The 27,985-nt window shown below is 38.9% G+C and overlaps 1 protein-coding gene across 1 annotated transcript in view; it reads left to right on the forward strand.

Moving 5' to 3' along the window:
- The first annotated feature begins 18,226 nt into the window (after window positions 1-18,226).
- Window positions 18,227-27,985, forward strand: part of LRRC69 (leucine rich repeat containing 69) — a 71,832-nt gene continuing 62,073 nt past the window's right edge. The window contains exons 1-3 of the mRNA XM_081817129.1: window positions 18,227-18,259; window positions 23,330-23,456; window positions 26,958-27,030. Of these exons, the coding sequence (XP_081673255.1) occupies window positions 18,227-18,259; window positions 23,330-23,456; window positions 26,958-27,030 (233 nt within the window). The remainder of the gene's footprint in view (window positions 18,260-23,329; window positions 23,457-26,957; window positions 27,031-27,985) is intronic.

Consider the following 27,985-nt stretch of genomic DNA (forward strand, 5'->3'; position numbering starts at 1 on the left):
AGAGACACAGCGAGAGAGGGAACACAAGCAGGGGGAGTGGGAGAGGGAGAAGCAGGCTTCCCGCTGAGCAGAGAGCCCGATGCAGGGCTCGATCCCAGGACCCTGGGATCATGACCTGAGCCGAAGGCAGACGCTTAACGACTGAGCCACCCAGGCGCCCTTGGTCATATTTTCTAAAAAATATTAAAATGGTCTTGATATTTTTTAAGTTCCTAAAGCAAAGATAATACTTTTAAATTTCAGCACTCATAAAATGGTATCAAATAGAATAACAACATCAATCATTTCTTGAGAGCCAGGCACAATGCTAGGAATTCTGTTCATTTTCAAGGAAGTTATTACCCTCCTATTGTTAATAAAATGTATGTATGGTTCAGTAAGAGGTTAAATCACTTGTCAAGGTCACTCAACCAGTGAATACATCTATAAAATGAAGTCTCTTTCAAGGTTGCTTTCAGCTCTGTTTCATTAGTTATATACTTAATGTGAACTTTACCAGGGCGTGGTATTTCAACTTGTAGTTCCTAAAAACAAAAACTGGGTTGCCTAAAGAGAGCAGGTTTGAATGCTACATGAGTCATCCCCACTTACCATTTCTTTACATATGCATTCTTTTAACAAACATTTACAATTCATCTTCCTGTGTCTGTGCTGGTCCCAAGGATACAAATGTGAAAAACACATGGACCCTATCTTTTTGTTTGAGGATTAAGTTAAATGTTAACATATGTAAAGCTCAATGCCTGGCACATAAGAAATTTTCAAAGTTATAATTGCTATTATGATTACTATTACCATTGTAGTGTAACTGGCAACAAGCATAAAATGGGAGGAGGTTCTTTAGAAAATACAGATCCTACTTCTTCTTTCTTTGTTTATTTGACTAGTGAAATTTGGGGAAATTTTAATCACTTCTAATGACATGAAAAAAATGAGTTAATGCCCTGTAATTTAGGGTGAATGCATTTGGTCTGTGACTGATGAAGGGCTGGGATAGCAACAATTTTCAAAGAAGCACTTTGTAACTCTTGAGGGTGGAGATCTTGTTTTGTCCCCAGTGCCTGGCACCTAGTAAACCATATAATGTGGACTTGAGTGGAATGGGATGGAAGCCATTTTCAGAGTCCAAGTTAGCCAAACACAATGTTATCATAATTATGGCATCATCTAGGAGCAAAGTCCTTTCATAGGCAAATCAGCCATAGTTTTAAAATCCCCAGAGAAACAAATAACTATCATCTCTATTCGTGTGTAGCATTGTTAACACGCCTCATATGGTCCAATGGTAGTACAATAATGTTCCCCTTATGAGGCTCACATGTGTGACTGCCAGGAAATAAGATACGGTCTACCAAAGCTTTTTATTTGACCATAAACAATTGACAGTAAATAAGGCCAATCTTAAGCAGAGTTGGGTAGTTTGTAAATTTGTTATTGTGTTTTTAGTCTCTCCTTTTCTTATATTTACTGTCCTTCTCATTGACCCCTAACACAATCAACGTCCTTTCTTCCTCTCTCTCTCCCTCCCTCGCTTGCTTGTTTGCTTCCTTCCTTCCATTCGTCCTTTCTTCCCATGTTCAGCAAATAGTTAAGTGTGCCTGCAGTGGATGAGGCACTCTGATAGATTTTGGCAATATAAAAAAGAACAAAAATATCCATGTGTCCCTATTCTCAGGTTTGGTGGGGAAAGGCAATCAAATAGAGGTAAAATTACAATTGTGAAAAGTACCATGAAGGAGAATTATACTGTGCTATGAGCATCTCTAGTCAGAGAGGTAAGAGAAGGTGGTCCTGAGAAGTGCAACGGAGTGAAGATCTGGAGGATGAGTTATGCAGAGGAACACAAGAGGGACAGCACATGCAAACACTTCCCTTTCTCCCTCCTTTGGGGTTCCAGGTCTCACTCTAGAAGCCTCAAGAAACAGTAGGGAACTGATGTCATCTGTACTGTTTGTCAGCCGTACTATCCTTTCTTCTGTCCTTACCACTGGAAATCTCTTCTTCCTCCATCAAGTAGTGCCTCTGTTTTCTAAGCCTGGCTTTCCTATCAAACAGGGATTTATTATCCTGCTTTACTCTATCCTGTCCAGGTACACAGGCCCCTAGGGAGTTCCTTCTCTCCAAGCTCCTTTATTCTTCCTTTGCCTCCGCCTCTCTGCTCAAGCCTGTGTTAAGCCTCTTGCACCCTTTCTGGAACTTGAGCTTTCTCCACTAGCTGGCAGTCAGGTGTCCAGAAGAGGCTCAACCCTCTTCTCTCACTTGCTGGCTAGGTGATGGGAAACAGCTCACATTATCTCTCTATGCCCTGCTTGCCTTATCTCTAAAACATGCTTCATTATTCTTAGCACCTAATGTTGCTGTCAACAATACCTTGTATAGAATGCCTTGACATCCTGGTTACTCGGAAAATTGTAGCCCCTACCCTCATTCAAACATCCAAATGCTTCATTCTTCCAAACACTTTGGGTTTTACATTTTAACTGAATGTCAGTTTTGTCTTGTAATTCCTCTTTTCTGACAATTCGAAACTCTCGTTTCTTCCGTATTCTTAAGAAGCTTCTGACAGGATGCTAACAGGTAATACTTTGTTCATGATTTTACTGTGAATGCCAATCAGAGAGTCTTTCTTATAATGAGTGAGTAGGACTTGCCAATTCCATGACACTGGGTTTCACGTTGGGGGTCTAAGGGGACAGAGTTTAAAGGTTGCAGGTCTCTCTATAGGTATTAGATGGTATGCTGGACTTTGGAACCGTTGCCTCTCTTTCCAATGAAATTACAATTGTTTTGAGAAATCTGACTTTATATATTAAGAAGATATGCAAATTTAAATAATAGTTTTGAAATCTGCAAAATTATTCAAACAAGCAAAGTCAGGAATAGCTGGACTTAGAAAAAAGCATTTTACAATTGTATTAAACTGTGGTTTTATTTTATTTATTTATTTTTTAAAGATTTTAATTTATTTATTTGACAGAGAGAGAGAGACAGTGAGAAAGGGAACACAGCAGGGGGATTGGGAGAGGGAGAAGCAGGTTTCCCGCTGAGCAGGGAGCCCGATGCGGGGCTCGATCCCAGGACCCTGGGACAATGACCTGAGCCGAAGGCAGATGCAAAACGACTGAGCCACCCAGGCACCCCTAAAGTGTGATTTTAAATATGCCACAGATTCCTTAAAAAAATTTTAAAAAGGCATTTATAAGAATTAGCAGATTGAGCCATAATGCTACCCTCCCCGATACACCTTGGTCATACACATGCTAATTAAAAAAATGTAAAAATCCCGTTAGTCTTCTCTCATTAATTTGATTCAATTATTTTTATTAAATAGTTTACAGAACCTAACATTATATTATGTATTATTTAGGTATAGTGAATGGGAATATTCACTGTCCTTAAAGAATTTCAGGATTAATAGTCACATACTAGCTAAAACATATACATATATATGTTATAGGCAAATGATCTAACAGCTTATTCCAAAATGGTATCATCAAGCATGATTTAGTTCAAAAAGATGTCCAGATAAAATGGACATTTGAACTTTTTAAAATGATTTATTTATTTATTTTTAGAGGGGGAGGGGCAGAGGAAGAGGGAGAGAGAGTCTTGAGCAGACTCTGTGTTGAGCATGGGTGACCAGGGCTCAATCTCACGACCCTGAGATCTCCACCCTGAGATCATGACCGAGCAGAAACCAAGAGTCGGAGGCTTAACTGACTGTGCCACCCAGGTGACCCTGAACTCATTTTTTTACACTTTTAAAAATGTTTTTATCCAAGTTAGTCATAGATATCATTTTAAAAATCAAATAAGCAATTGAAAGACACAATAAATGGCACAGAGTTTACAGTGGCAATTAATAGTGACAAGCACAGCTTAATTAAATGTTAGAAGTTGCCTGGTGCAAGTTCCAGGCATACATCTGATAGGCGGGCTCTACGCCAAATTGAGTATAGGGGTTAGTGAGAATGAGCAGATGGTTAGAATAAAGAAAACATGCAGCCCTTAGAAGGAAGTATATCAAGTTGGGAAGATTGGAGCTGACTGCATTCCATAGATACTTGATTAAAAAAAAAATGATGTGGAGCCATAATGAGTATTTCACAGGGTGAACCATTAGGTTGCAGAAATGATCTAAGCAGGCAGCATTCAACTAATGTTTACTGAGCAACAATTATGTTCCAGACACTGTTCTTTGAATGCTAGGTGAATCACATAGAGACCCAACTTAATAGTAGAGGTAATATATATGCATGAATCACTACAGTATAAAGCAGAAGATAATAATTGGTCATAGAAAGTACACAAGGCCATGCAACTACAAAAGGAAGGTGGCTTCCTGAAGAAGGAGGTATATGCCAAGGAGGAGCAGTAAATACAGAAACATATCCTAATAACTGGAGAACTAAGGTAAAGTGATAGTTTAATGGAAACAGAATCCTGGAACACATTATCACTAGACACAATAAAAAAATTTTCCCAGCAAAATTAACAAGTTAACAGAAGTCATTATTCTGTGGCCAAAATTTTTCTCTTCTCTGAAAACATCATTGAAAAGTGGCTGTGAGAGAACAGAATGGTGCATACCAGAGGCTGGGGGGTGGGGGAATTGGGGTTACCTTGTTTAAAGGTACAAACTAGGAACTAGTAGATAAGTAAGTCCTGCACAGCATAGTGATTATAGTCAATAATAACTGTATTAAAAACTACAAAGTTGCTAAGAGACTAGATCTTAATTGTTCCTAGCACAAAAGAAAAGAGATGACAATTATGTGATAGAGGTGGCAGATAAGGTTATGGTGGTAATCGTTCTGCAGTATATATATGTATCAAATCAACACACTGTACACCTTGAACTTACAAAATATTATAGGCCAATTATATTTCAACTTTAAAAAGTGGCTTTGAACTTAGAAATGTTTGAAAAAATGAGTTAGAAATCATGAAGAAAACAGTTTTAACCATGAGACTCTTAATGAGAGAGAAGAAGCTGAGGGTTGATGGAGGGAGGTGGCTGTGGGGATGGGCCAAATGGGTGATGGGCATTAAGGACAGCACTTGTTACGATGAGCACTGGGTGTTGTATGTAAGTGATGAATCACTAAATTCTACTCCTGAAACCAATATTACACTATATGTTAACTAACTAGAATTTAAATAAAAATTTAAAGAAATTAAAAAAAAATTAAAACAGGTGGAAAATTTGAAAACCGAATGGAAGTGTCAACTTATATATATGAAGCACCTACTGAAGTTCTAGCACCATGCATGTCCAACATTTTGTACTATGGTCTTCTTCTGGATCTAAAAGATTATAGTTAACATTTCACAGTATCTATTTTCCAGACACTTTATTGTATTGTCTGTAATCCATAAGACGGCCCTGAAAAGTAGACACTAGTATCCCCATATTTTTAAAGTAATATCTACCCCCAACATGGGCTTGAACTCACAACCCTAAGATCAAGAGTTGCATGCTCTACTTACTGAGCCAGCCAGGCACCCTATCCCCATTAAAAACAAACAAACAAAAAAACCCAAAAAAACCCTGACACTTAGGAATTGGACTTGCCCAAGAAGCTAGTACATTGCAGAGCAGATGGTCTCCAAATCCTGTGCTTTGCCCACTGTGCAATACTGACTAAAGAGTGTACAAGGAATGTACAAGGCTACCTGGCACAGTGTTTGGCACAAATAAAATTCTATTTAGGTGTTAGTCATTAGTATTATCATTAATAAGTCAATCGGTACTTTTTCTTCTCAAATTTCTTGGCCTCTTCTCTCCTATTTATACAAAGATTGCTACACATTAAACCTGGATTCCATAATCCAGAGGCATTGGTGACACTGAGATGCCTACCTCACATACAAGCTATAAGAGGAAACACATCCATCTATTTTGAGGTGGGCCACAGACAGGCTGTAACTTAGAGGTATGAATAAGCCTATCAAATAAATCAAATCAAATTTAGGAAAAGTTGGGCCGGATAGACACTGTTTGGGACAAGTATACCAAGATGCAGAAAATGTAATAGGATACTGAAAACATTTAGGACATTATTGGGTAGGGCGATTCCTTGTGGACTGGTTATTTAGGCAGGCGTTTATATATAATATAGTAGGCCTGGATAAAGGGAATTTAAATACTCTTTATATACATCTGATTCTTTAAATTCTTTGGCTATGTAATGCTATAGGCAGGCAGTAATGATCACCAGTTTTAGGGTGACTGCAATGAGATACAGCTGAAAAAGATGCATCTAAAAGGAATTTTGAGACTAAGAGTGGTGACTGATTGAATTTGGGTGTAGAGAGAGAAAGAAGTTCTAGGTGATTCCAAAGTTTGGTCACGAGAGGTGATAGGATTAGAAGAATGGTGGGTGCATTAACCAAAGTGGGGATGGAAAAAACAGATCTTGTATGCCCAGTGACATTGTCCAGTTTTAGGCTTTGAATTTAGAGTGACAAGAGTGACAACATCACGTTAACTTGAGAGATCTTTTGAGCCAAAACCAACAAGATTCAATTTTTGCAGGGATAACTGTAAATTCCTACATTTAAGAAAATAATTCAACTGCACAAGTCCAGGATGTGGGTTATCTCCTTCACAGTTACCTCTTTGGCAGTGGGTTTTTTATGGCCACACACAAAATCAATTATGCAACAATAATATGCCCTGCTGCTGAAAGAGTGCATGCCATGTTGGGCTGCATTAATAGAAGTGCAGGCATCTGCCCGAGGGAGATTCTGTGGTCTCACCAGCATCTATGCTATGAGATCACATTTCCTGTCTCACCCTAGGCGCCATGTTTCCAGAGAGGGGTGCTTATAAAAATGAGAGAGTGACCAGGACAGTGAGAGGTCTGGAAATTATGTCCTGAGGGAAATGGTTAAGGAAGAATGGAACAAATTCAGAGGGACTATGATAGCAATCTTCAAATATTTGAAAGATTATTATGTGGCAGAGAGGAGGGGGAATAAAGCTGTTTTTTTATGATTGCCATGGGAAGAATTAGATAGAAGTTATAGAGAGGCTGACAAACAAAAAATATGAATAAATAAGTAAATAACACTTCCTAAGAAATAAAAGAGCTACCAATTACCAAGTGTGTACATGAGGGCTGCCCATTTGCATTTTATCTGCTGCACTAGGTGACTTATACAAGTTCTTCCTGATTTTAAGATGTGATAATTTCCTGGTTATGGGACCATGAAAAACCATTTTGTAGAGATGGTGTCTTTCAATCAATGGCAATATGCTAGTTTCCAAAGGACAGAAGAGTTATATTCTGAATATGTCAACAGAAACTTCATTATAGATAATTATTGAAGTAACAGAAGTTTCAAACTTATCCAGTAGCTGTCTCTTATATGACTAAAGGCCTCCCCTCAGGAACTATCCATAACCATAGAGTGTTACTAGTGAAACACTGTATGTGCTCTTTCTGGATGCCTGGTATTTTTGAGACCCTTTGTGAATGGAATAACATTTGGAACAACCTTGGCAAGGCATCTCAAATAGTTCACCTCAAACAACTTGTTAAGGCATCCCAGTTAGCTCACCTCAAACATCACCTTCCCAGAGAGGTGTTCTCTAGTGACCCAATCTGGCCTTGAGTCCCTTCCTTCCTTTCCTTTCCTTCCTTCCTTCTTTCTTCCTTTCTTCCTTTCCTTCCTTCCTGAATCTTCTTTTAGTTACCCTACTCTATCAAGAATAATTCTGGTTCCATTCACTTCATCTTAGTTTTAACTTTAGAATCGTATAAATCTTGAGATTTTCAGTTGAGCCCTCTTCATCTTCTATATATCATAGTCTTGGTGTTGAGCTCAGAATTTCACATGGTAGCCTTTTCTAGCCAAAGGGCCATGTATTTAATGTGTCATCCAAAGCTGGTGCCTTTTCCTGGGTCATCTATCCATTTTATAACATCTTCTTTGGAGCCTTTTGATCAGAAAACCAGCTATGGCTATCAGCCACCCTACCACATTTGCCCAGATTGCTCTTCAAAATTACATTTCTTCAAACTTCGTACATCTCCCCCTCCAAGCAGATGGTTTTGTTTCATATTTCATTGAAAAAAAACAAACAGATACTATCAGTCAGGAACTTCCTCAGCTTTCTATCACCAAATCCATCCACGGCCCTGATCTGCATGTGCTTTCTTCAACTTCCTTCCTACAACCTCAGTGAAGAGTCCCTACTCTTATGCAGAGCCAGCACCCACTTACACTTTGGACTATATCCTCTCTCATTTTCTAAAGGATTTTGATTCTGAAATGATCCCTCTCCTTATATCATTAGTTTCTCATTCTCTGCAGAATTATTTCCATTAGCATGTAAATATAAGCTGTACTATCTTTTATTTTCAAAGAAAAACCCTCCAGCTGCCTGCTAATTTTCTAAGATCTCTTCATAGCCAAAGTTCCTAAAAGAATTGTCTATTACCCATTATCTTCACTTTTCCACATTTTCTCCCCAGCCCACTTCAATCAGTTTCTTCCCCAACACTTCACCCCTATTGCCAAGGTCACAAATGGTTTTCATGTTGCTAAATCCAGTGGTTATATCTATGCTTTTATTTTACTTAACTTTCCCCTGGGATATGGCCTGCATCTTCTTTTAAAAAATAGCTTTCTTTTCCTTTTCTTTCCCCTTGGCTTCTGTTACACTATGTATCTTGGAGAACCTAAGTCATAGATTTTTGTAATTTATTGAGGCTGTGCTCTCAGGAGAAACCTATAAAAGTGTGAGGAAGCAGAACAGAGCAGGGAAAGAACCAAGGTTAAATCTGATTTCAGGAGAAATTTACCCTTAGCCTTATCCCATCAGAGTTCTGGAACATGCCTTGACCCACAGAGGCAAAGGGGCTGGCTGTTACATCCCTGCATTCATTATGGGATATAGGCCACCCTGAGAGGATGGAGTAGAGGCATAACTTTCCAGGCACCTCCAGGTAAAGCATCTCCTAGAAGCCAAGGGAAATTCTTCAGAGAAGGATGCAGTAGAAAGTCCTCAGCTGGAAATGTCCAGTTCCTGAGGATTGAGCACTGTCTCAATAAAGGAGATCTGCTACACCAGATACTGCAGGTGTCCCACCCTCGCTGTCTACCTCACTGGCCATTCCTTCTCTCTGCTAGGCTCAATCCTCTCCTCATACTCTCACTCTTGGTGATCTCTTACAATTGCACAGGATACCTTTCCTTGGGGAAGGCTCAAATTTAACCCTCTGGTCTTGAGCACGTTAGAGAGTTCTGGAGTTGCATTTACATCTGCTTACTTGATATTTCCACTTCAAGTTCTAAAAGGCATCTTAATTTTAATAGGGATAAAACAGAACTCTTGATACCTTGTCCTTCCCCCCAGCCTGCCCTTGTCCTAATTGTCCTCATCTCAGGCGTTCAAGCTCCAAAGCTTGATTCTACACATGACTCCTCTCTTTCTCTTACATTGCACAAGCTTCTGGCCCTACTTCCAGAGCATATCTCACATTCATCCACTTCTTTCCACCTCCATCACCATCATTCTAGCCCAAACCATCCTGATTTCTTGGCCTGACCACTGCAGTCATGCCTCTGAAGAGTGTGCTGTCCCTTGCTCCCCTGAAGACTATTCTGTATACAGCTGTCAGAGTGCTCCTGATAAGACATACACCACTTAATACTACATTTGCTCAAAACCCTACACTCATTTCTCACTTCACTTAGAGTAAAATCCCAACCCTTCACCCTGGTTTACAAAACCATGGACAATCTGGCCCAAGTATACCTTTGCAACCCCATGTTTTGCTGAGTTTACCCATTATGCTTAGCCGCATCAGCCACATCTCCTGGTTCCTCAACTATGTCAAGAATGTTCCAGTTTTGAGGTCTCTATTTTGGCCATTTCTTTTTTATTATCATTGTTCAGATCTCAATTTAAATATCAACTTCTAAGACAAGCTTCCCTGATCAGCGAATCACTAGCTCTTATTTTAATTATATACGGAGCACTTAATGCTACCTAATATTTTTATTTTCTTATTTTTTAGACTTTCATTCACTTCTTTTTCTTTTTTTTAAATTTAAGTTTAGTTAACATACAGAGTATTATTAGTTTCAGGGGTAGAATTTAGTGATTCATCAGTTGCATATAGCACCTAGTGTTCATTATATCAAATGCCCTCCTTAATGCCCACCACCCAATTATCCCATCCCCCCTCCACATTCCCCCCACCCCCAGCAACCCTCAGTTTGTTCCGTAGAGTTAAGAGTTTCTTATGGTTTGTATCCTCTCTGGTTTTACCTTGTTTTTCCTTCCCTTCCTCTATGTTCATCTGTTTTGTTTCTTAAATTCCACATATGGGGGTGCCTGGGTGGCTCAGACTGTTAAGCATCTACCTTCTGCTCAGGTCATGATCCCAGAGTCCCTGGATCGAGACCTGAGTTGAGCTCCCCCATCAGCAGGGTCTGCTTCGCCCTCTGCCCCTCCCCCCACTTGTGTGCTCTCTTGCTCTCAAATAAATAAATAAAATCTTAAAAAAATAAATTCCACATATGAGTGAAATCATATGGTATTTATCTTTCTCTGACTTACTTCGCTTAGCATAATACCCTCTAGTTCCATCCATGTCATTGCAAATAGCAAGATTTCATTCCTTTTTGTTGACTGAGTAATATTCCTTTATATATATATACAACACATCTTCTTTATCCATTCATCTGTCAGTGGATATCTGGGCTCTTTCCATATTTTGGCTGTTGTGGATATTGCTGCTATAAACATTGGGATGCATGTGTCCCTTTGAATCATTATTTTGTGTCTTTTGGATGAATGCCCAGTAGTGCAATTACTGGGTCATAGGGTAATTTTATTTTTAACTTTCTGAGGAACCTCATACTGTTTTCCAGAGTGGCTGCACCAGTTTGCATTCCCACCGACAGTGTAGGAGGATTCCCCTTTCTTTGCAACCTTGCCAACATCTGTCGTTTCCTGAGTTGTTAATTTTAGCCATTCTGACTAGTGTGAGGTGGTATCTCATTGTGGTTTTGATTTGTATTTACCTGATGATGAGTGATGTTGAGCATTTTTTCATGTGTCCATTACCCATTTATATGTCTTCATGTGTCCATTACCATTTATATGTCTTCTTTGGAAAAATGTCTATTCATATCTTCTGTCCATTTCTTGACTAGATTTTTTTGTTTTTTGGGTGTTGAGTTTGATAAGTTCTTTATAGATTTGGGATACTACCCCTTTATCCGATGTCATTTACAAATATCTCCTCCCATTCTGTAGATTGCTTTTTAGTTTTGTTGACTGTTTCCTTTGCTGTGCAAAAGCTTTTTATCTTGATGAAGTCCCACCAGTTCATTTTTGCCTTTGTTTCCCTTGCCTTTAGAGATGTGTCTAGCAAGAAGTTGCTATGGCGGAGTCAAAGAGGTTGCTGCCTGTGTTCTCCTCAAGGATTTTGATGGTTTCCTGTCTCACATTTAGGTTTTTCATCCATTCTGAACTTATTTTTGTGTGTGGTGTAAGAAAGTGGCTCAGTTTTATTCTTCTGCATGTGGCTGTCCAATTTTCCCAACACCATTTGTTGAAGAGACTGTCTTTTTTCTGTTGGATATTCTTTCGTGCTTTGTCGAAGATTAGTTGACCATAGAGTTGAAGGTCCATTTCTGGGTTCTCTATTCTGTTCCATTGATCTATGTGTCTGTTTTTGTGCCAGTACCATACTGTCTTGATGATTATAGCTTTGTAATACAGCTTCAAGTCTGGAATTGTGATTCCTCCAGCTTTGGTTTTCTTTTTCAACATTACTTTGGCTATTTAGGGTCTTTTCTGGTTCCATACAAATTTCTGGATTATTTGTTCCATCTCTGTAAAAATGCTGGTGGTATTTTGATAGTGATTGCCTTGAATGTGTAGATTGCTCTGGGTAGCATAGATATTTTAACAATATTTGTTCTTCCAACCCATGAGCATGGAATGTTTTTTCCATTTCTTTGTGTCTTCCTCAATTTCTTTCATAAGTGTTCTATAGTTTTTAGAGTACAGATCTTTTACCTCTTTGGTTAGGCTTATTCCTAGGTATCCTAGGGTTTTTGGTGCAATTGTAAATGGGATCAATTCCTTGATTTCTCTTTCTGCTGCTTCATTGTTAGTATATAGAAATGCAACAGATTTCTGTGCATTGATTTTATATTCTGCAATTTTGCTGAATTCGTGTATCAGTTCTAGCAATTTTTTGATGGGAGTCTTTTGGGTTTTCTACATAGAGCATCATGTCGTCTGCAAAGAGTGAAAGTTTGACTTCTTCTTTGCCAATTTGGATGCCTTCTATTTCTACTTGTTGTCTGATTGCTGAGGCTAGGACTTCCAGTACTATGTTTAACAACAGTGGTGAGAATGGACATCCCTGTCATGTTCCTGACCTTAGGGGAAAAACTCTCAGTTTTTCCCTGTTGAGGATGATATTAGCTGTGGGTCTTTCATATATGGCCTTTATGATGTTGAGGCAGGGTTTTTATCAAGAAAGGATGCTATATTTTGTCAAATGCTTATTCTGCTCTATTAAGGGGATCATATGGTTCTTATCTTTTATTTTATTAATGTGGTGTATCACGTTGATTGATTTGTGGATGTTGAACCACCCTGCAGCCCAGGAATAAATCCCACTTGGTTGCGGTGAATAATCCTTTTGATGTACTGTTGGATCTGATTAGCTAGTATCCTGTTGAGAATTTTTGCATCCCATGTTCATCAGGGATACTGGTCTGTAATTCTTTTTAGTGGTGTCTTTGTCTGGTTTTAAGATCAGGGTAATTCTGGCCGCATAGAATGAGTTTGGAAGTTTTCCATCCATTTTTGGGACAGTTTCAGAAGAAAAGGTATTAATTCTTTAAATGTTTGGTAGAATTCCCCTGGGAAGCCATCTGGCCCTAGACTCTTGGTTGTTGGGAGATTTTTGATTACTAATTCAATTTCTTTGCTGGTTATGCATCTGTTCAGATTTTCTATTTCTTCCTGTTTCAGTTTTGGTAGTTTATGTGTTTCTAGGAATTTATCCATTTCTTCCAGATTGTCCAATTTGTTGGCACAGAATTTTTCATAATATTCTCTTATAATTGTTTGTATTTTTGTGGTGTTGGTTGTGATCTCTCCTCTCTCATTCATGATTTTATATATTTGGGTCCTTTCTCTTTTTGATAAATTGGCTAGGAGTTTATCAATCTTGTTAATTCTTTCAAAGAGCAAGCTCCTAGTTTTGTTGATCTGTTATACTGTTTTTTTTTTCCTATATCATTTATTTTTGCCTTAATCTTTATTATTTCTTTTCTCCTGTTAGATTTAGGCTTTATTTGCTGTTCTTTTTTCAGCTCCTTTAACTATAAGGTTAGGTTATGTATTTGAGACTTTTCTTGCTTCTTGAGGAAGGCCTGTATTGCTATATACTTCCCTCTTAGGACCACCTTTTCTGCCTCCCAAAGGTTTTGGACTGTTGTGTTTTCATTTTCATTTGCTTCCATGTATTTTTTAAATTCTTCTTTAATTTCATGATTGACCCATTCATTCTTTAGTAGGATGGTTCTTTAACCTCCATATATTTGTGGTCATTCCAAATTTTTTCTTGTGGTTGACTTCAAGTTTCATAGCATTGTGGTCTGAAAATATGCATGGTATGATCCCAATTTTTTTGTAACAGCTGAAACCTGATTTATGACCCAGTATGTAATCTATTCTGGAGAATGTTCCATGTGCACTCAAAAAGAATGTGTATTCTGCAGTTTTAGGATGAAATGCTCTGAGTATATCTGTGAAATCCATCTGGTCCAGTGTGTCATTCAAAGCTCTTGTTTCCTTGTTGGTCTTCTGCTTAGATGATCTGTCCATTACTGTGAGTGGGGTGTTAAAGCCCTTACTATTATTATAATATTATCAATGAGTTCCTTTAAGTTTGTTATTAATTGATTTATATATTTGGCTGCTCCCAAGTTAGGGGCATAAATATTTGCAATTGTTAGATCTTCTTGTTGGATGGACCCCTTTATTATGCTATAGTGTCCTTCTTCATCTCTTATTATAGTCTTAGGTTTAAAATCTAGTTTTTCTGATAAAAGAATGGCTATGCCAGCTTTCTTTTGATGTCCATTAGCATGATAAATGGTTCTCCATCCCCTCACTTTCAATCTGGAGGTGCCTTTGGGTCTAAAAGGAGTCTCTTGTAAGCAGCGTATCATTGGGTCTTGTTTTTTTATCCATTCTGCTACCCTATGTCTTTTGATTGGAGGAGCATTTAGTCCATTTACATTCAGAGTAATTATTGAAAGATACAAATTTAGTGCCATTGTATTACCTATAAAGTCGCTATTCCTGTAGATTATCCCTGTTCCTTTCTAGTCTTTGTTACTTTTGGACTCTCAAAGGGTCCCCTTTAATATTTCTTGCAGGGCTGTTTTAGTGTTTACAAATTCCTTTAGTTTTTCTTTGTCTTGGCAACTCTTTATCTTTCCTTCTGTTTTGAATGACAACCTTGATGGATGAAGTATCCTTGACTGCATATTTTTCCCATTTAGCACATTGAATATATCATTCAGGCCTGCCAGGTCTCTGTGGACAGCTATGCTGCCAGCCTTATGTGTCTACCCTTGTAGGTTAAGGACCTCTTGTCCCGAGCTACTTTCAGGACTTTATCTTTGTAATTTGCAAATTTCACTATAATATGTCATGGTGTTGACCAATTTTTGTTGATTTTGGGGGGAGTTCTCTGTGCCTCCTGGACTTGAAAGCCAGTTTCCTTCCCCAGATTAGGGAAGTTCTTAGCATAATTTGTTCAAATAAACCTTCTGCCCCTTTTTCCCACTATCTTTCTTCTGGGACTCCTATAACATGAATATTATTTCACTTTATGGAATTGCTGAGTTCTTTAAGTCTACCTTCATGATATAATAGTGTTCTTTCCCTCTTCTTTTCAGCTTCACTATTTTCCATAATTTTATATTTTATATCACTGATTCACTCTTCTAATTCATTCATTCTTGTTTTTATGGCCTCCACTTGGGACTGCATCTTGGTAATAGCATTTTGAATTTTGGCCTGACTAGATTTTAGTTCTTTTATCTCTGCAGTAAGGGATTCTCTAGCGTCTTCTATGCTTTTTCAAGACCAGCTAGTATCCTATAATTGTTGTTTTAAATTCTAGTTCAGACATCTTACTTATATCTGTATTGATTAAATCCATGGCTATGAGTACTACCTCCTGTTCTTTCTTTTTGGGTGAATTTCCCCATCTCATCATTTTGTCCAGAAAAGAAAACAAGAAAGAAAAAGAAACAACAACAACAAAAACATCAAATCACCCATCCTGGGTGTGTTTTAGTCTGCTTATTAAAGAAACTAGATACCAAAATAAGAAAGAAAGAAAGAAAGAAAGAGGATATATAAATAAAATGTGATGAAAGGAAACAAAAAAATAGAATATATATATATATATAAACTTAAAAAAGAATAAAAAAGAGAATTGAAAAAAAAGAAATAACTTAAAAAAAACCCTAAAGAATAAAAGTACAATGGATACTAGATACTATTTTCCCCTAGAGCTGAAGATTTGCAGCCCTCTATATAATCAGTAAATTTGGTGCGAGCAAGTTGTTTGTGCTGGTCTTCTTGGGGTGGGTCCTGTTGCCCTGATTCTGAGGTGGACTTGTCCTAGTGGAAATGCACCTCCAGTGCATAGGGAGGCAGGGCTTGATGTAAGCGGCTCTGGACTCCACTAGGTGGTGCTGTTTTGCTCCCTGAAGGCTTTCAGCACTGATGGGCAGGATGAATATGGGGGGTGCCCAGCTCTCTAGCCTGGGAGCTGAAAATTCATGCCCCCCACTCTTTGGTGAGTCTTCACAGAAGAGCAATCAATCACTCATCTCCCCAGTTTCTGTCAGAACTCTGTATTCACCCTGCCTATGTCCGAGCTTTTTTATCTCAGGCATGTGACCAAGTTTCAAAACTCCAAATTTTAGGGACCTCTTACTGTTCCTCCTGGGGAGGGTCAACCCACGTTTCTGCCTTTTGCTGGACCCATCCCAGGAAAGTGGTCATATGACCGCACAGTGGTTCACAGTTTATGGCAACACAGAGCAGAAAGCCAGCACCTAGACTTGCTGTTCTCAGCTGGCTTCCACACTCCCATGCTTGGGAACAGTGGTGCACTTAGGCACCACTTGTTTTTGTGACCCAGAGGATCCTCAGATCATGGCGTCACACCTGGGATTCCACTTTACTTCACCACCTGAGCACCTTTAAGCCAGGCATGTCTCCCAGTGTAGAAGACTTCTAAAAGTTCTAATTTTTCACTCCATTGCTTATAATGCTTTGTGGTAGCCTCCTTAAGCAGGCTTCCTCCCTGCTGCCATATACTCAGCTTTATCACACCGGATTCAAGTCTCTGCACCTCCTATCTTCCAAAAGGTGGTTGCTTTTCTACTTGTAGACTTGCAGTATTTGTTTTCTCAGACTTCCGATTGATTTCTTGGGTGTTTAAAATGATTTGATAACTATCTAGTTGTATTTAAGGGATGAGACAAACTTAGGGTCCCCCTACTCCTCCCCCATCATCATTCACTTATTTTTCATTCATTGTATTGCTTTTCTCTCACTGTTACTGTGTAAGTGTCTTGAGGGTAAAGACCTTACAAGTCTATTTTTTTTTTTTTTAAGATTTTATTTATTTGTCAGAGCGAGAGCATAAGCAGGGGAGTAGCAGAGGTAGAGGAAGAAGCAGGCTCACCGCTGAGCAAGGAGCCCCACGTGGGACTTGATCCCAGGACCCCAGGATCATGACCTGAGCTGAAGGCAGCCACTTAACCGACTGAGCCACTCGGGCGTCCCAAGACCTTACAAGTCTTATTCACCTCTGTGTATCTAGTATCTAGAACTGGTGGCTCAAAATAGGCATACAGTGCATATTTTCAAATGAATACTGACCCACTTGCTTCCTTATAGATGATTATGTGGGCAGTTTAGATTGCATTTTTTCATAATTTGTTTGTGGATATATCTCAAAGCATCAAAAAACCCAATCTACTTTATAGTCAAGCTTGATTATATCCTGTGATTTCCTATTGATATACCATGAAATCAAATTACTGTGTTATCTTCAAATATCTGGGCCATGCCCTTAGATTCTGTAAAACACAATGACAATATATGTAACTCATAGATGAAAACTTATGACATAGCATGCAAAATAAGCACTATAGAGGTTGTGCCCTCAGAAATACCTGGAAAGCCCTGATAGTGTGAGAAATCACAAGTTCAGTTCTTTGTTATTTACTTTAAAAATATATGTTGCCATATTTTCATTGAAGACAATTCTCCATGAGTCTCTCATGTTTTTGCACATCTCTGTAGGCAGAGGCACTGACTAGCTTTGTTCTGAACTAACTTTTCGGGAACATTTATATAGCAGATAGCCTTGGAAATTAGAAATCGTGTCTCCTCTGGAGCAAAGGGCAAGCACAGTTATTGCTTATTCTAAAAGATTCAGGTTCCCTAAATTCATGGTTTCTCTTCTGTAACACAATCCATTGCATGTCCAGGTATCATCTGGTTTTTTTGCATTGCTGGTGCAAAAATAACAATATTCTGGACACTATTGCTGTAGGTAATAACATGACCTTTGTCTCCTGCCCAGAGGTCTCATGCTTTCTGCCAGCATCTATGAAATAGTGGCAGGTTAACTATTAGCTTGCAAATTGAGTAAAATCTCAGACCTTTCACAGTTCCCAACTGTTGTATTTCTCACTAGTACTCACAAAGATTTTGTTGAGCACTAGTTTACTGCTATGAATTTCTCACTAAATTTAGGCAAAAGAAAGAAATTGACTTGATTTTTGGAAAAGAGATTTCAAATAGTCACTGCTATAGACATATAATGGTCCCCCTAAGATGCCTACATCCTAATCCCAATAATCTGTGAATGTTAGGTTACATGTCAATGAGGAATCAAGGGTACAGATAGAATCAAGGTTGATAGTCAGCTAACCTTGAGATGAAGAGATTATCCTGGATAATATGTGTAGGCCCTGTGTAATTGTGAGGTTCTTTAGCAAAGGATGAAAGATTTATACAGTCTGAAGAGAAATCAGAGTATGAGGTTCCTTAAATATGGAAGACAGCATCAGAATGATGTGATTTGAGACTTCACCAGTCCTTGCTGGTTTTGAAAATGAAAGTGAGGGCCAGAAATCAATGAATGTGAACGGTTTCTGGAAGCTAGAAAAGGTAAGAGAACAGATTCACCCCTAGAGTCTCCAGAAAAACACAGTCCTGTCAACACTTTTGTCAATGAATCCAATTTAATTTCATCTGACCTCTAGAACTATAAGATAATAAATTTGCCTTGTTTTAAGCTACTAAATTTGTGGTAATTTGTTATAGTCCAATAGGAAACTAATATAGTCACAGACTCTGGATTAAGTCTTTCCATTAGAATGGCTACATGAATATATTTTAACTTCACCTTTACAAAAGAATAAGGTCGGGGCACCTGGGTGGCTCAGATCATGACCTGAGCCCAAGGCAGATGCTTAACTGACTGAACCACCCAGGCGCCCCCCCTAAAATTCAAGTGTAATTATCATACAATGTTACATTAATTTCAGGTGTACAGTATGATTCAACCGCTCTATATATTTCTCAGTGTTCATCAAGATAAGTGTACAAGTGGGAGGATGCGTGAAATAGATAAAGGGGATTAAGAGTACACTTATGTTGATGAGCCCTTTGCCGACTTCTTAAAGGTTTTGATTGTATGGGTCACAACGTTAGGATACTCTTCGGGATGCTCAAGTGAATTATGAGTGAATCATTAATTGTGGTTTTAAATGCCTTTTCAATGGTTTACATTACAATTTTAATGAAGTTCAGTGCTTTATTAAAAATTAAATTGTGCTTTAATTAACATAAGATGTTTGAACCTGAAGCTCAAATGAACTTTATTTATAAAGTTCATTTTAGATATATGTGAAAGAATTGTTTAAGATTATGCTGACATTTTCTTAGGTTACATGGATCTCAACAAAGTTCTTTTTAAAATCCATGTTACAAAAATCATTTTAATGTTGAAATTGTCAGGTAATATCACATGTGTATGAGAAATTGTCAAAGACATAAATTTTGAATAAAAAGAATTTTATATAGAATAACTAAAAATAATGATGCTATTTTTAACAGCAGTCACTTTTGTTGGCCTTTCCTTGGTTTGAATTACTACATTATTTTCACCACATTCCACCCAACATTGGTCATTTCCATTCCAATATTTTTATTCTGACATGCACTTTTCTTGTATCTTACCATTTTAATTTTTTATGCAGCATACCTAATAAGACTACTTTATTTTTCTCTACCAAGTTTTTATTTAAATTCCAGTTAGCTAACATACCTTGTAATATTAGTTTCATGTTTAGGATTTAGTGATTCATCACTTACATACAATACCCAGTGTTCATCACAACAGGTGTCCTCCTTAATACCCATCATGCATTTAACTCATCCCCCCACCCAGCTTCCCTCCAGCAACTCTGTTTATTTTCTATAGTTAATAGTCTGCTCTATGGTTTGCCTCTTTCTTTTTCCCCTCTATGTTCATCTGTTTTGTTTCTTAAATTCCACATATGAGTGAAATCATATGGTATTTGTCTTTTTTGACTGACTTATTTTGCTTAGCATAGTACTCTCTAGCTCCATCCATGTCATTGCAAATGGCAATATTTCATTCTTTTTTATGGCTGACTATATTATGTTGTATATTTAGCCACATCTTTATCCTTTTATCAGTCAATGGACATTTGGGTTCTTTCCATAATTTGGTTATCGTTGATAATGCTGTTATAAACATCAGGGTGCATGTATCTCTTTGAATCAATATTTGTGTACCCTTTGAGTAAATACCTAGTAGTGCAATTGCTGGGTCATAGGGTAATACTATTTTTAACTTTTTGAGGAACCTCCATACTGTTTTCCAGTGTGGCTGCACCAGTTTGCATTCCCACCAACAGTTTAAGAGGGTTCCCCTTTCTTCGCATCCTCACCAACATCTGCTGTTTCCTGACTTGTTAATTTTAATTTTAGCCATTCTGACTAGTGTGAGGTGGTATCTCATTGTGGTTTTGATTTGTATTTCCTTGATGATGAGTGATGTTGAGCATCTTTTCATGTGTCTATTAGCCATTTGTATGTCTTCTTTGAAAAAATGTCTATTAATGTCTTCTCCCCATTTTTTACCTGGATTTTTTGTTTTTTTGGGTGTTGAGTTTCATAAGTTCTTTATATATTTTGGATACCAACCCTTTACAAGTTATGTCATTTGCAAATATCTTCTCCCATTCCATAGGCTGCCTTTTATTTTTGTTGATTATTTCGTTCACCGTGCAGAAGCTTTTGTCTTGAGATGAAGTCCCAATAGTTTGTTTATTTATTTAAAAGATTTTATTTATTTGAGAGAGAGAATGAAAGAGAAAGAGAGAGCATGCAGGGGGGAGGGTCAGAGGAAGAAGCAGACTTCCTGCTGAGCAGGGAGCCTGATGCGAGACTAGATCCCGGGACTCCAGGATCATGACCTGAGCCGAAGGCAGTCGCTTAACCAACTAAGCCACCCAGGTGCCCACCAATAGTTTATTTTTAATTTTTTTAAAGATTTATTTATTTATTTGAGAGAGAGAGCATGAGAGGGAGAGGAAGAGAGAATCTCAAGCAGACTGCACTGAGTGTGGAGCCTGACACAGGGCTCGATCCCACAATCCTGAGATCACGACCTGAGCCCAAACCAAAAATCAGATGCTCAACCGACTGCACCACCTAGGCACCCCCAATAGTTTATTTTTGCTTTTGTTTCCCTTGCCTCACGTGATGTATCTAGTAAGCAGTTGCTACGGCTGACGTCAAAGAGGTTACCTCTATGTGTTCTCCTCTATGATTTTGATGGTTTCCTGTCTCACATTTAGGTCTTTCACCCATTCTGAATTTGTTTTTGTGTATGGTGTAAGAAAGTAGTCCATGTTCTTTTGCATGTGGCTGTCCAGTTTTCCCAACACCACTTGTTGAAGAGACTGTCTTTTTTTCACTGGATATTCTTTCCTGCTTTGTCAAAAATTAGTTGACCACATATTTGTGGGTCCACTTCGGCATTTTCTGTTCTGTTCCATTCACCTATATGTTTTTGTGCCAGTACCATACTGTCTCGATCACCACAGCTTTGTAATATAGCTTCATGTCTAGAATTGCTATGCCTCCAGCCTTGCTTTTCTTTTTTAAGATTCCTTTGGCTATTCGGGTCTTCTGTGGTTCCATACAAATTTTAAAATGCTGGTGGTATTTTGATAGGTATTGCATTAAACGTGTAGATTGCTTTGGGTAGTATAGACATTTTTACAATATTTGTTCTTCCAATCCATGAGCATGGAACATTTTCCCATTTCTTTGTCTCATCTTCAATTTCTTTCAGAAGTGTTTTATAGTTTTTGGAGTACATATCTTTTACTTCTTTGGTTAGGCTTATTTGTAGGTATCTTAAGGTTTTTCATGCTATTGTAAATGGGATTGATTCCTTGATTTCTCTTTCTGTTGTTTCATTATTGGTGTAGGGAAATGCAACAGATTTTTGTATGTTGATTTTGTATCCTTTGACTTTACTGAATTCATGTATCAGTTCTAGCAATTTTTTGGTGGAGTCTTTCTGGTTTTCTATATAGAGTATCATGTCTTCTGCAAATAGTGACTTCTTCTTTGCCGATTTGGATGCCTTTTATTTCTTTTTGTTATTTGATTGCTGATGTTAATACTATTTTAATAGTGGTAAGAATGGACATCACTGTCATGTTCCTGACCTTAGGAGAAAAGCTCTCAGTTTTTCCCTGTTGAGGATGGTATTAACTCTGGGTCTTTTATATACAGCTCTTATGATGTTGAGGTATGTTCCTTCTATCCCTACTTTGTGGAAGGTTTTTATCAAGAGTGGATGCTGTACTTAGCAGATGCTTTTTCTGCATCTATTGAGAGGATCATATGGTTCTTATCCATTCTTTTATTTTTAAAGATTTTATTTATTTATTTGACAGAGAGAGATAGCGAGAGCAGGAACACAAGCAGGGGGAGTGGAAGAAGAAGAAGCAGGCCTTGTGTGGAGCCAGGAGCCCAATGCGGGGCTCAATCCCAAGACCTTGGGATCACGACCTGAGCCGAAGGCAGATGCTTGACGACTGAGCCACCCAGGCACCCCTCTTTTATTTTTTTAAAAAAGATTTTATTTATTTAATTGACAGAGACAGAGATAGTGAGAGCAGGAACACAAGCAGGGGGAGTGGGAGAGGGAGCAGGTTTCCCACCGAGCAGGGAGACCGATGTGGGACTCAATCCCAGGACCCTGGGATCATGACATGAGCCGAAGGCAGATGCTTAACGACTGAGTCACCCAGGCACCTTTATTCATTCTTTTATTAATGTGGTGTATCATGCTGATTGATTTGTGAATATTGAGCCACCCTTGAAACCCAGGAGTAAATCCCACTTAATCGTGGTGAATGATTCTTTTAATGTACTGTTGGATTCAATTTGCGAGTATTTTGTTGAGGATTTTTGCATCTATGTTAATCAGGCATATTGGCCTGTAGTTCTCTTTTTTAGTGGAGTCTTTGTCTGGTTTTAAGATCAAGGTAATGCTGGCCTCATAGAATAAGTTTGGAAGTTTTCCTTCCATTTCTATTTTTTGGAACAGTTTCAGAAGAATTTTAACTCTTCTTTAAATGTTTGGTAGAATTCCCCTGGGAAGCCATCCTGCCCTGGACTTTTGTTGGGAGATTTTTGATTACTGATTCAATTTCATTGCTGGTTATCAGTCTGTTCAAGTTTTCTATTTCTCCCTCTTTCAGTTTTGGTGGTTTATATGTTTGTAGGAATTTGTCCATTTCTTCCAGATTGCCCAGTTTGTTGGCATAGAATTTTTCTGTGGCGTTGGTTGTGATCTCTCCTCTCTCGTTCGCGATTTAATTTATTTGGGTCCTTTCTCTTTTCTTTTTGATAAATACTGGTTAAGGGTTTATCAATTTTATTAATCTTTTTCAAAGAACCAGCTCTGGTTTCATGATCTGTTCTACTGGGTTGTTGTTGTTGTTTCTGTATCATTGATTTCTGCTCTAATATTTATTATTTCTCTTCTGCTACTGGTTTAGGATTCATGTGTTCTTTTTTTAAGTCCTCTAGGTGTAAAGTTATCAACAAAAGTTCTTAATGATTTCTTCATCTCATTTGAAGGTGAATAATGCATGAGTTCATTAAATTTCTATATGTTTACAGTTGATAGTACTAAATCTGGGAAACAACCTTTTGGAAGAAATTCCAGAAGAGATGAAATACCTTACATCCCTGAAGAAGCTTCATTTATTTGGAAATAAGATTTGTAAATTTGCATCTGAAGCATGTGGTAAGTTAGACAAAGAAGAGCAACATTATGGGATCAAACTTAATCTCCTTATATTGAACAAGTAAAAAAGTAAAAAAAGAAATTTTACCTTTTAATCTTTTTTTGTTGCAGATATTTATACACTATTCTTGAAATTAAGGAATTTGGGGGACTTTTTTTTCAACCACTGTATTATATATTTCTCTAATGTGGACCTAAGAAAACAAGTTAGTATTAGCGAATTTTCCCTTTTCAGAATCAGTGTACATTTTGACTCTTGAATCTGGAGGCCCTTTCCCTGTGCCTGAGAGGAAGCTGGTTGAAAATCAAATCAAGAAAAGCTCTTATTGTTCTTTACACTTTTTATTGTCTCAATATTAAGCTACAATATCTGATCAAGATGCTAAGTTTAAAATCAGGAGAATTTGAAAGAAAAAATATGAGATCCAATAATTGGCATTTTTTTTGGTGTTTCTTTTCAACTTGTAACTTCTCCGTTCAACAGGACATTCTTCCTATTTAATATAGGTAGAGTGGGCTTAAGGACAAAACACATGACAAAGATCTAGGTGATTTTTATAGCTTCATTGACTCACGTACAGCACCTCATCATTCTATGTCTCTGCCTCTATTGGTAAAACTAAAGATATGTTATGTGAATTTTTGAAACATGGGTGCTAGATATAATCACTGTCACCATCAAGCAGCATTTATTAAGGATATCACTGCATGGGGTGCTAAGTTAGGGGAATATTTGGCAAATAGCACAAACAGACTTGGTATGATCTCTTTATTTAAAAATCTTAAATCATGTATCTTGGAGAAATATTTTTTCAAAATAAGAACTGTAACAAACACTTATTGATGGTTATGCACATTATATATGCAAAGCCATAGATTAAGGGTTCAATTACAGTTTACTTAGGAGGAAAACAGTTTACACAAGAAAAAAATTAAGGGCATGAAAACAAACACAATTTTATAAACTATTTTATAAACCATATTGAGGGGACAAACTTAGGTAAAACCCGACTTATATAAATAATATTAAGCAACCTAATTAATGCTAATTTAGGTTTCCATAAAGAAAATTTTTTTCTCATGTGCCCTTAAATTTGAGGTTTATAAAATATATGTAACCTGTGTACAGTGCCCTTGGATGTCTGTAGTTTCTGTATTTCTTGGTTTTGGGCTGTTGAACTTTGAAAAGCCCATGTGAGTGACACGGAATATGTTTTATGTTGTGTCCTTATTATCCAAGAGCCAGAAGTAGTTTGGTTATCAGGGAGTTGAGCACTATCCAGCATGTATTACATGACCCAGTGCCCCTGACCAGAACCAGACTGGGCCGGGGCTAGACTTGTGTCCCAAGATAGGCCAATATTAGTCTCTTTCTTGGGAATTATGATGGAGTCTAAAACAGTGTAACTGGTCTGAGCTAATCATATGAACTAAGACAGTGGTTGCAACTGGTGGCCTGTGCGTTGAAACTGGTTCACAAATAAGTTGGTTCTGTTTTGATTGCCTTTTAAAAAATTTGAATTAGGGTACCAAAACTTGCAAATCAGAAGAGTTCATTAAAAAAAAACTGGATCTCTCCCTTTTTTGTCTGTTTTAAAAGAGAAAGACTAGGCAACACCAGAATCACATTCCCACATGATAGCAATGGCCAGGAGCTGGCTGAATGGTAATTGCCCTGTTAGATAAGGCAGGTCCTCACCAATTCTACACACTCCTGCCAGGTACACTCCCTCCAGGGCCACTACAATGTTCTGAGTTATCTTCTTAGTTCCTGTAGGCATCCCAGTTTGAGAACTGTCTACCCTGTCTGTGAACATTCAAACACAGGAATTGTAGGATGGCTATGAATATATGGAAAATTAGAGAAAATCTGCTCAAAAGACAAAGTCTGGGGAGTGGGGGAAAGATGGGAGTAGGGTGGAGAGAGAAAGAGAGAGAGAGAGAGAGAATATAAATATGAAGCTGAGAGAAGCTGTAATGAGAAATAAAACTCTGTGTTCTGCAGAGATGCCCTGAGAATATATCCACTGGACTTTGAGAAACTCCTGGGGGAGATAGAGTATTAGCCTGGAGCATGGTGTGTGTGTCCTTGGATATCACAACTTGGTTCAGTGGTTCAGAAAAAGCATGAGAAGCCCAGCAGACCCAGGCATGAGCATTTCTGTGACTACCAAGAGCAACGAAAGGCCTATGTATATGCATACACAGCCAATACACATATATGAGCCTATAATCATGTTGCATTACACATGCATTTATATTAATATGATTCCCCCCACCCCCACGGGCTAAGGGCAAAGTGTGTTGGGCGGCCGGCACAGCCATAGCCAAGCCTGACAGAGAGAAGCCTGCCGTGGAGATGTACCTGGAGCTGCCTTGAGTCACCGACTTCGAGTTCAAGGGGCTGGGGGTGCTGCCTCGGGAGATGGACCTCAGTGAGCTGCTGGCGAGCCACGCCACGACCTTCTCCCCACGGCCGGCCTGCAGTATAGCACCATCTGCGAATTCCGCGCAGGAGAGGCGTGCCGGACCACGCCGTATGCGACACACAGTGCTGCCAGTCCGACGAGCCGGGAAGAAGGACAAGTGCACAGGCCCCCAGTCCGTCCACTTTGCCTTGGGCTCTGCGCAGAGGTTAGCGGCCGAGGAGGGCCTATTCCCCACAAAAGCGGCAGAGTGCCTCAGCTCCTTCGCACCTCTGGTGAAGAAGATCCCCAAGTCCTCGCGCCACGTGCTAGCGCGTCTACTCGTCCCTCCAAGGTCACGCTGGCCCTGGAGCTGCGTGGACACTTGTACACACTTAACGTCCCCTTCGTCCTCATCTCCAGGGAGTTCCTCCTGCGCAGCTGCAAAGAGAGCGCCGTCGTGGGTCACCTGCCCGAAGTGCTGCGCAGCGGTGGGGCTGCGGCGCATGCACAGGGGCGCAGAGCCTGACAGGTGTGCACGCGTGCGGAGAGACGGTGGTACGCGTGCGTGCGTGCGTGAGTGTGCGCGCGTGCGTGAGTGTGCGCGCACGTGCCGGGCTCGCTCACGGGGGGTCTGCCCACTCACGTTTCCCAGTCGTGCGCCGGGGCAGGGTGCTGGTGGCCGGCGCCTTAGACCGCTCGGCCCGCGTGGTTTTCCTGATGGATGGGTGAATGCCGCCAGTAAGGAGGACTCTTTGGACTTCATTTATTCGCTCAACAAACATTTATGGGACAGCCCTTGTGAGTTAAAACTAAAACAAAATAACCCTGGGTTCACATGCCACTTAGTTTCTGGTTCCAGTTCGTGGTGAGCCTGGCTGGGCTCTCTGCTCTTGGGCGCTGTGATTTAGCTTTTTAATTTGGTGATGAAGTCCCCCTGTTTTGCTTAAGCTAGTTTAAGAGGGTATCTGTCACCAGCAACCCCAAGAGCCTTGACCAAGGCAAGAAACCAGAAGGAAAACAACGGTATATAGAAAAGTGGCTACAAGTTATTCTCTAAGAGATAGCTAACGTAACCAAAATTATTTTCCAACAGATGGCTTACAAAATTTGATTCTGCTTAATCTGAACAACAATCAGCTCACATGGATTCCTCAAGAAGTCAGCAGGTAATTTGGTTTATAGTGAGACTTGGTTAAACATCCCTTCACCAGCTCCACCCTGGCCATCTGAACCTCAACCTCATTGCCTGGCCTCAAGTCCCTGTGGGGTTTGTACATGGCAAAGAGGCATCTGAAGGACTGAGACAAGCCACTAATTTTAAGCAGACGATTCTTGAAACACTTCAGGGAAATGAGAAATAGCATGACTTGGTGGTCTAAGTGTAAAAGTGGGGGTTTGAAACTAAAGTTCTAAAGTTGATTGCATTATTGATTTCCTAACTCTGGAGTTCTTGGAGTTTGCTCTGATACAGAATTGGGGACATTAAATTTTATTTCATAAAGTACTGGAAACCATTTTCAGCTTGATGGAAAAGGTAATGTAAAAACAAAGTGTTGAAAATCAAGATAGCATTTTCATTAAAAACCCCTACATTTTATTATCATTAACAACAACAACAAAATGCTGCACGTCTTATCCTGCACATCTGCACAGATGGGCTGCCGTTACAGTGGCTTTCTTGAGCCAGCTGAGGGCCTCGTCCTTCTGCAGGCAAAACACTCTCTTGGGTTTTTCCTCTGACAGATGGAGAGAAACCTACTTGGGTTTACTTGACTTTGGAGACTCTCTTTATTGCCTGTTGAATAGAAACAGATGTATTACAACATAAGAGCATCCAGATTTTTAAAGGATACAGAACTATGAACAGTCCTTAACAAAGGGATTTGTGCAGCACCTAAAATCTATTCCAATTCACTTGTCTATACTTCTAGTCAATATATTATGCTTCCCAGAGAGATTTTCACAGAGAAAGTAATGTTTTAAGTCAGAGTGACTAGAAAAAATTTTAAGTGATCTAATTTTTGAAGAAGACTATTTATAACAATGAAAATGCCAAAGTTGTTTGCTTGCTCTTTCATTTATTTGGCTTATCAATGGATTTGTGTATCAATGATATAATGA

Source organism: Leptonychotes weddellii, chromosome 4 (genome assembly GCF_054177405.1).
Source record: "Leptonychotes weddellii isolate Sample4059 chromosome 4, ASM5417740v2, whole genome shotgun sequence".
NCBI classification, from domain to species: Eukaryota; Metazoa; Chordata; class Mammalia; order Carnivora; family Phocidae; genus Leptonychotes; species Leptonychotes weddellii.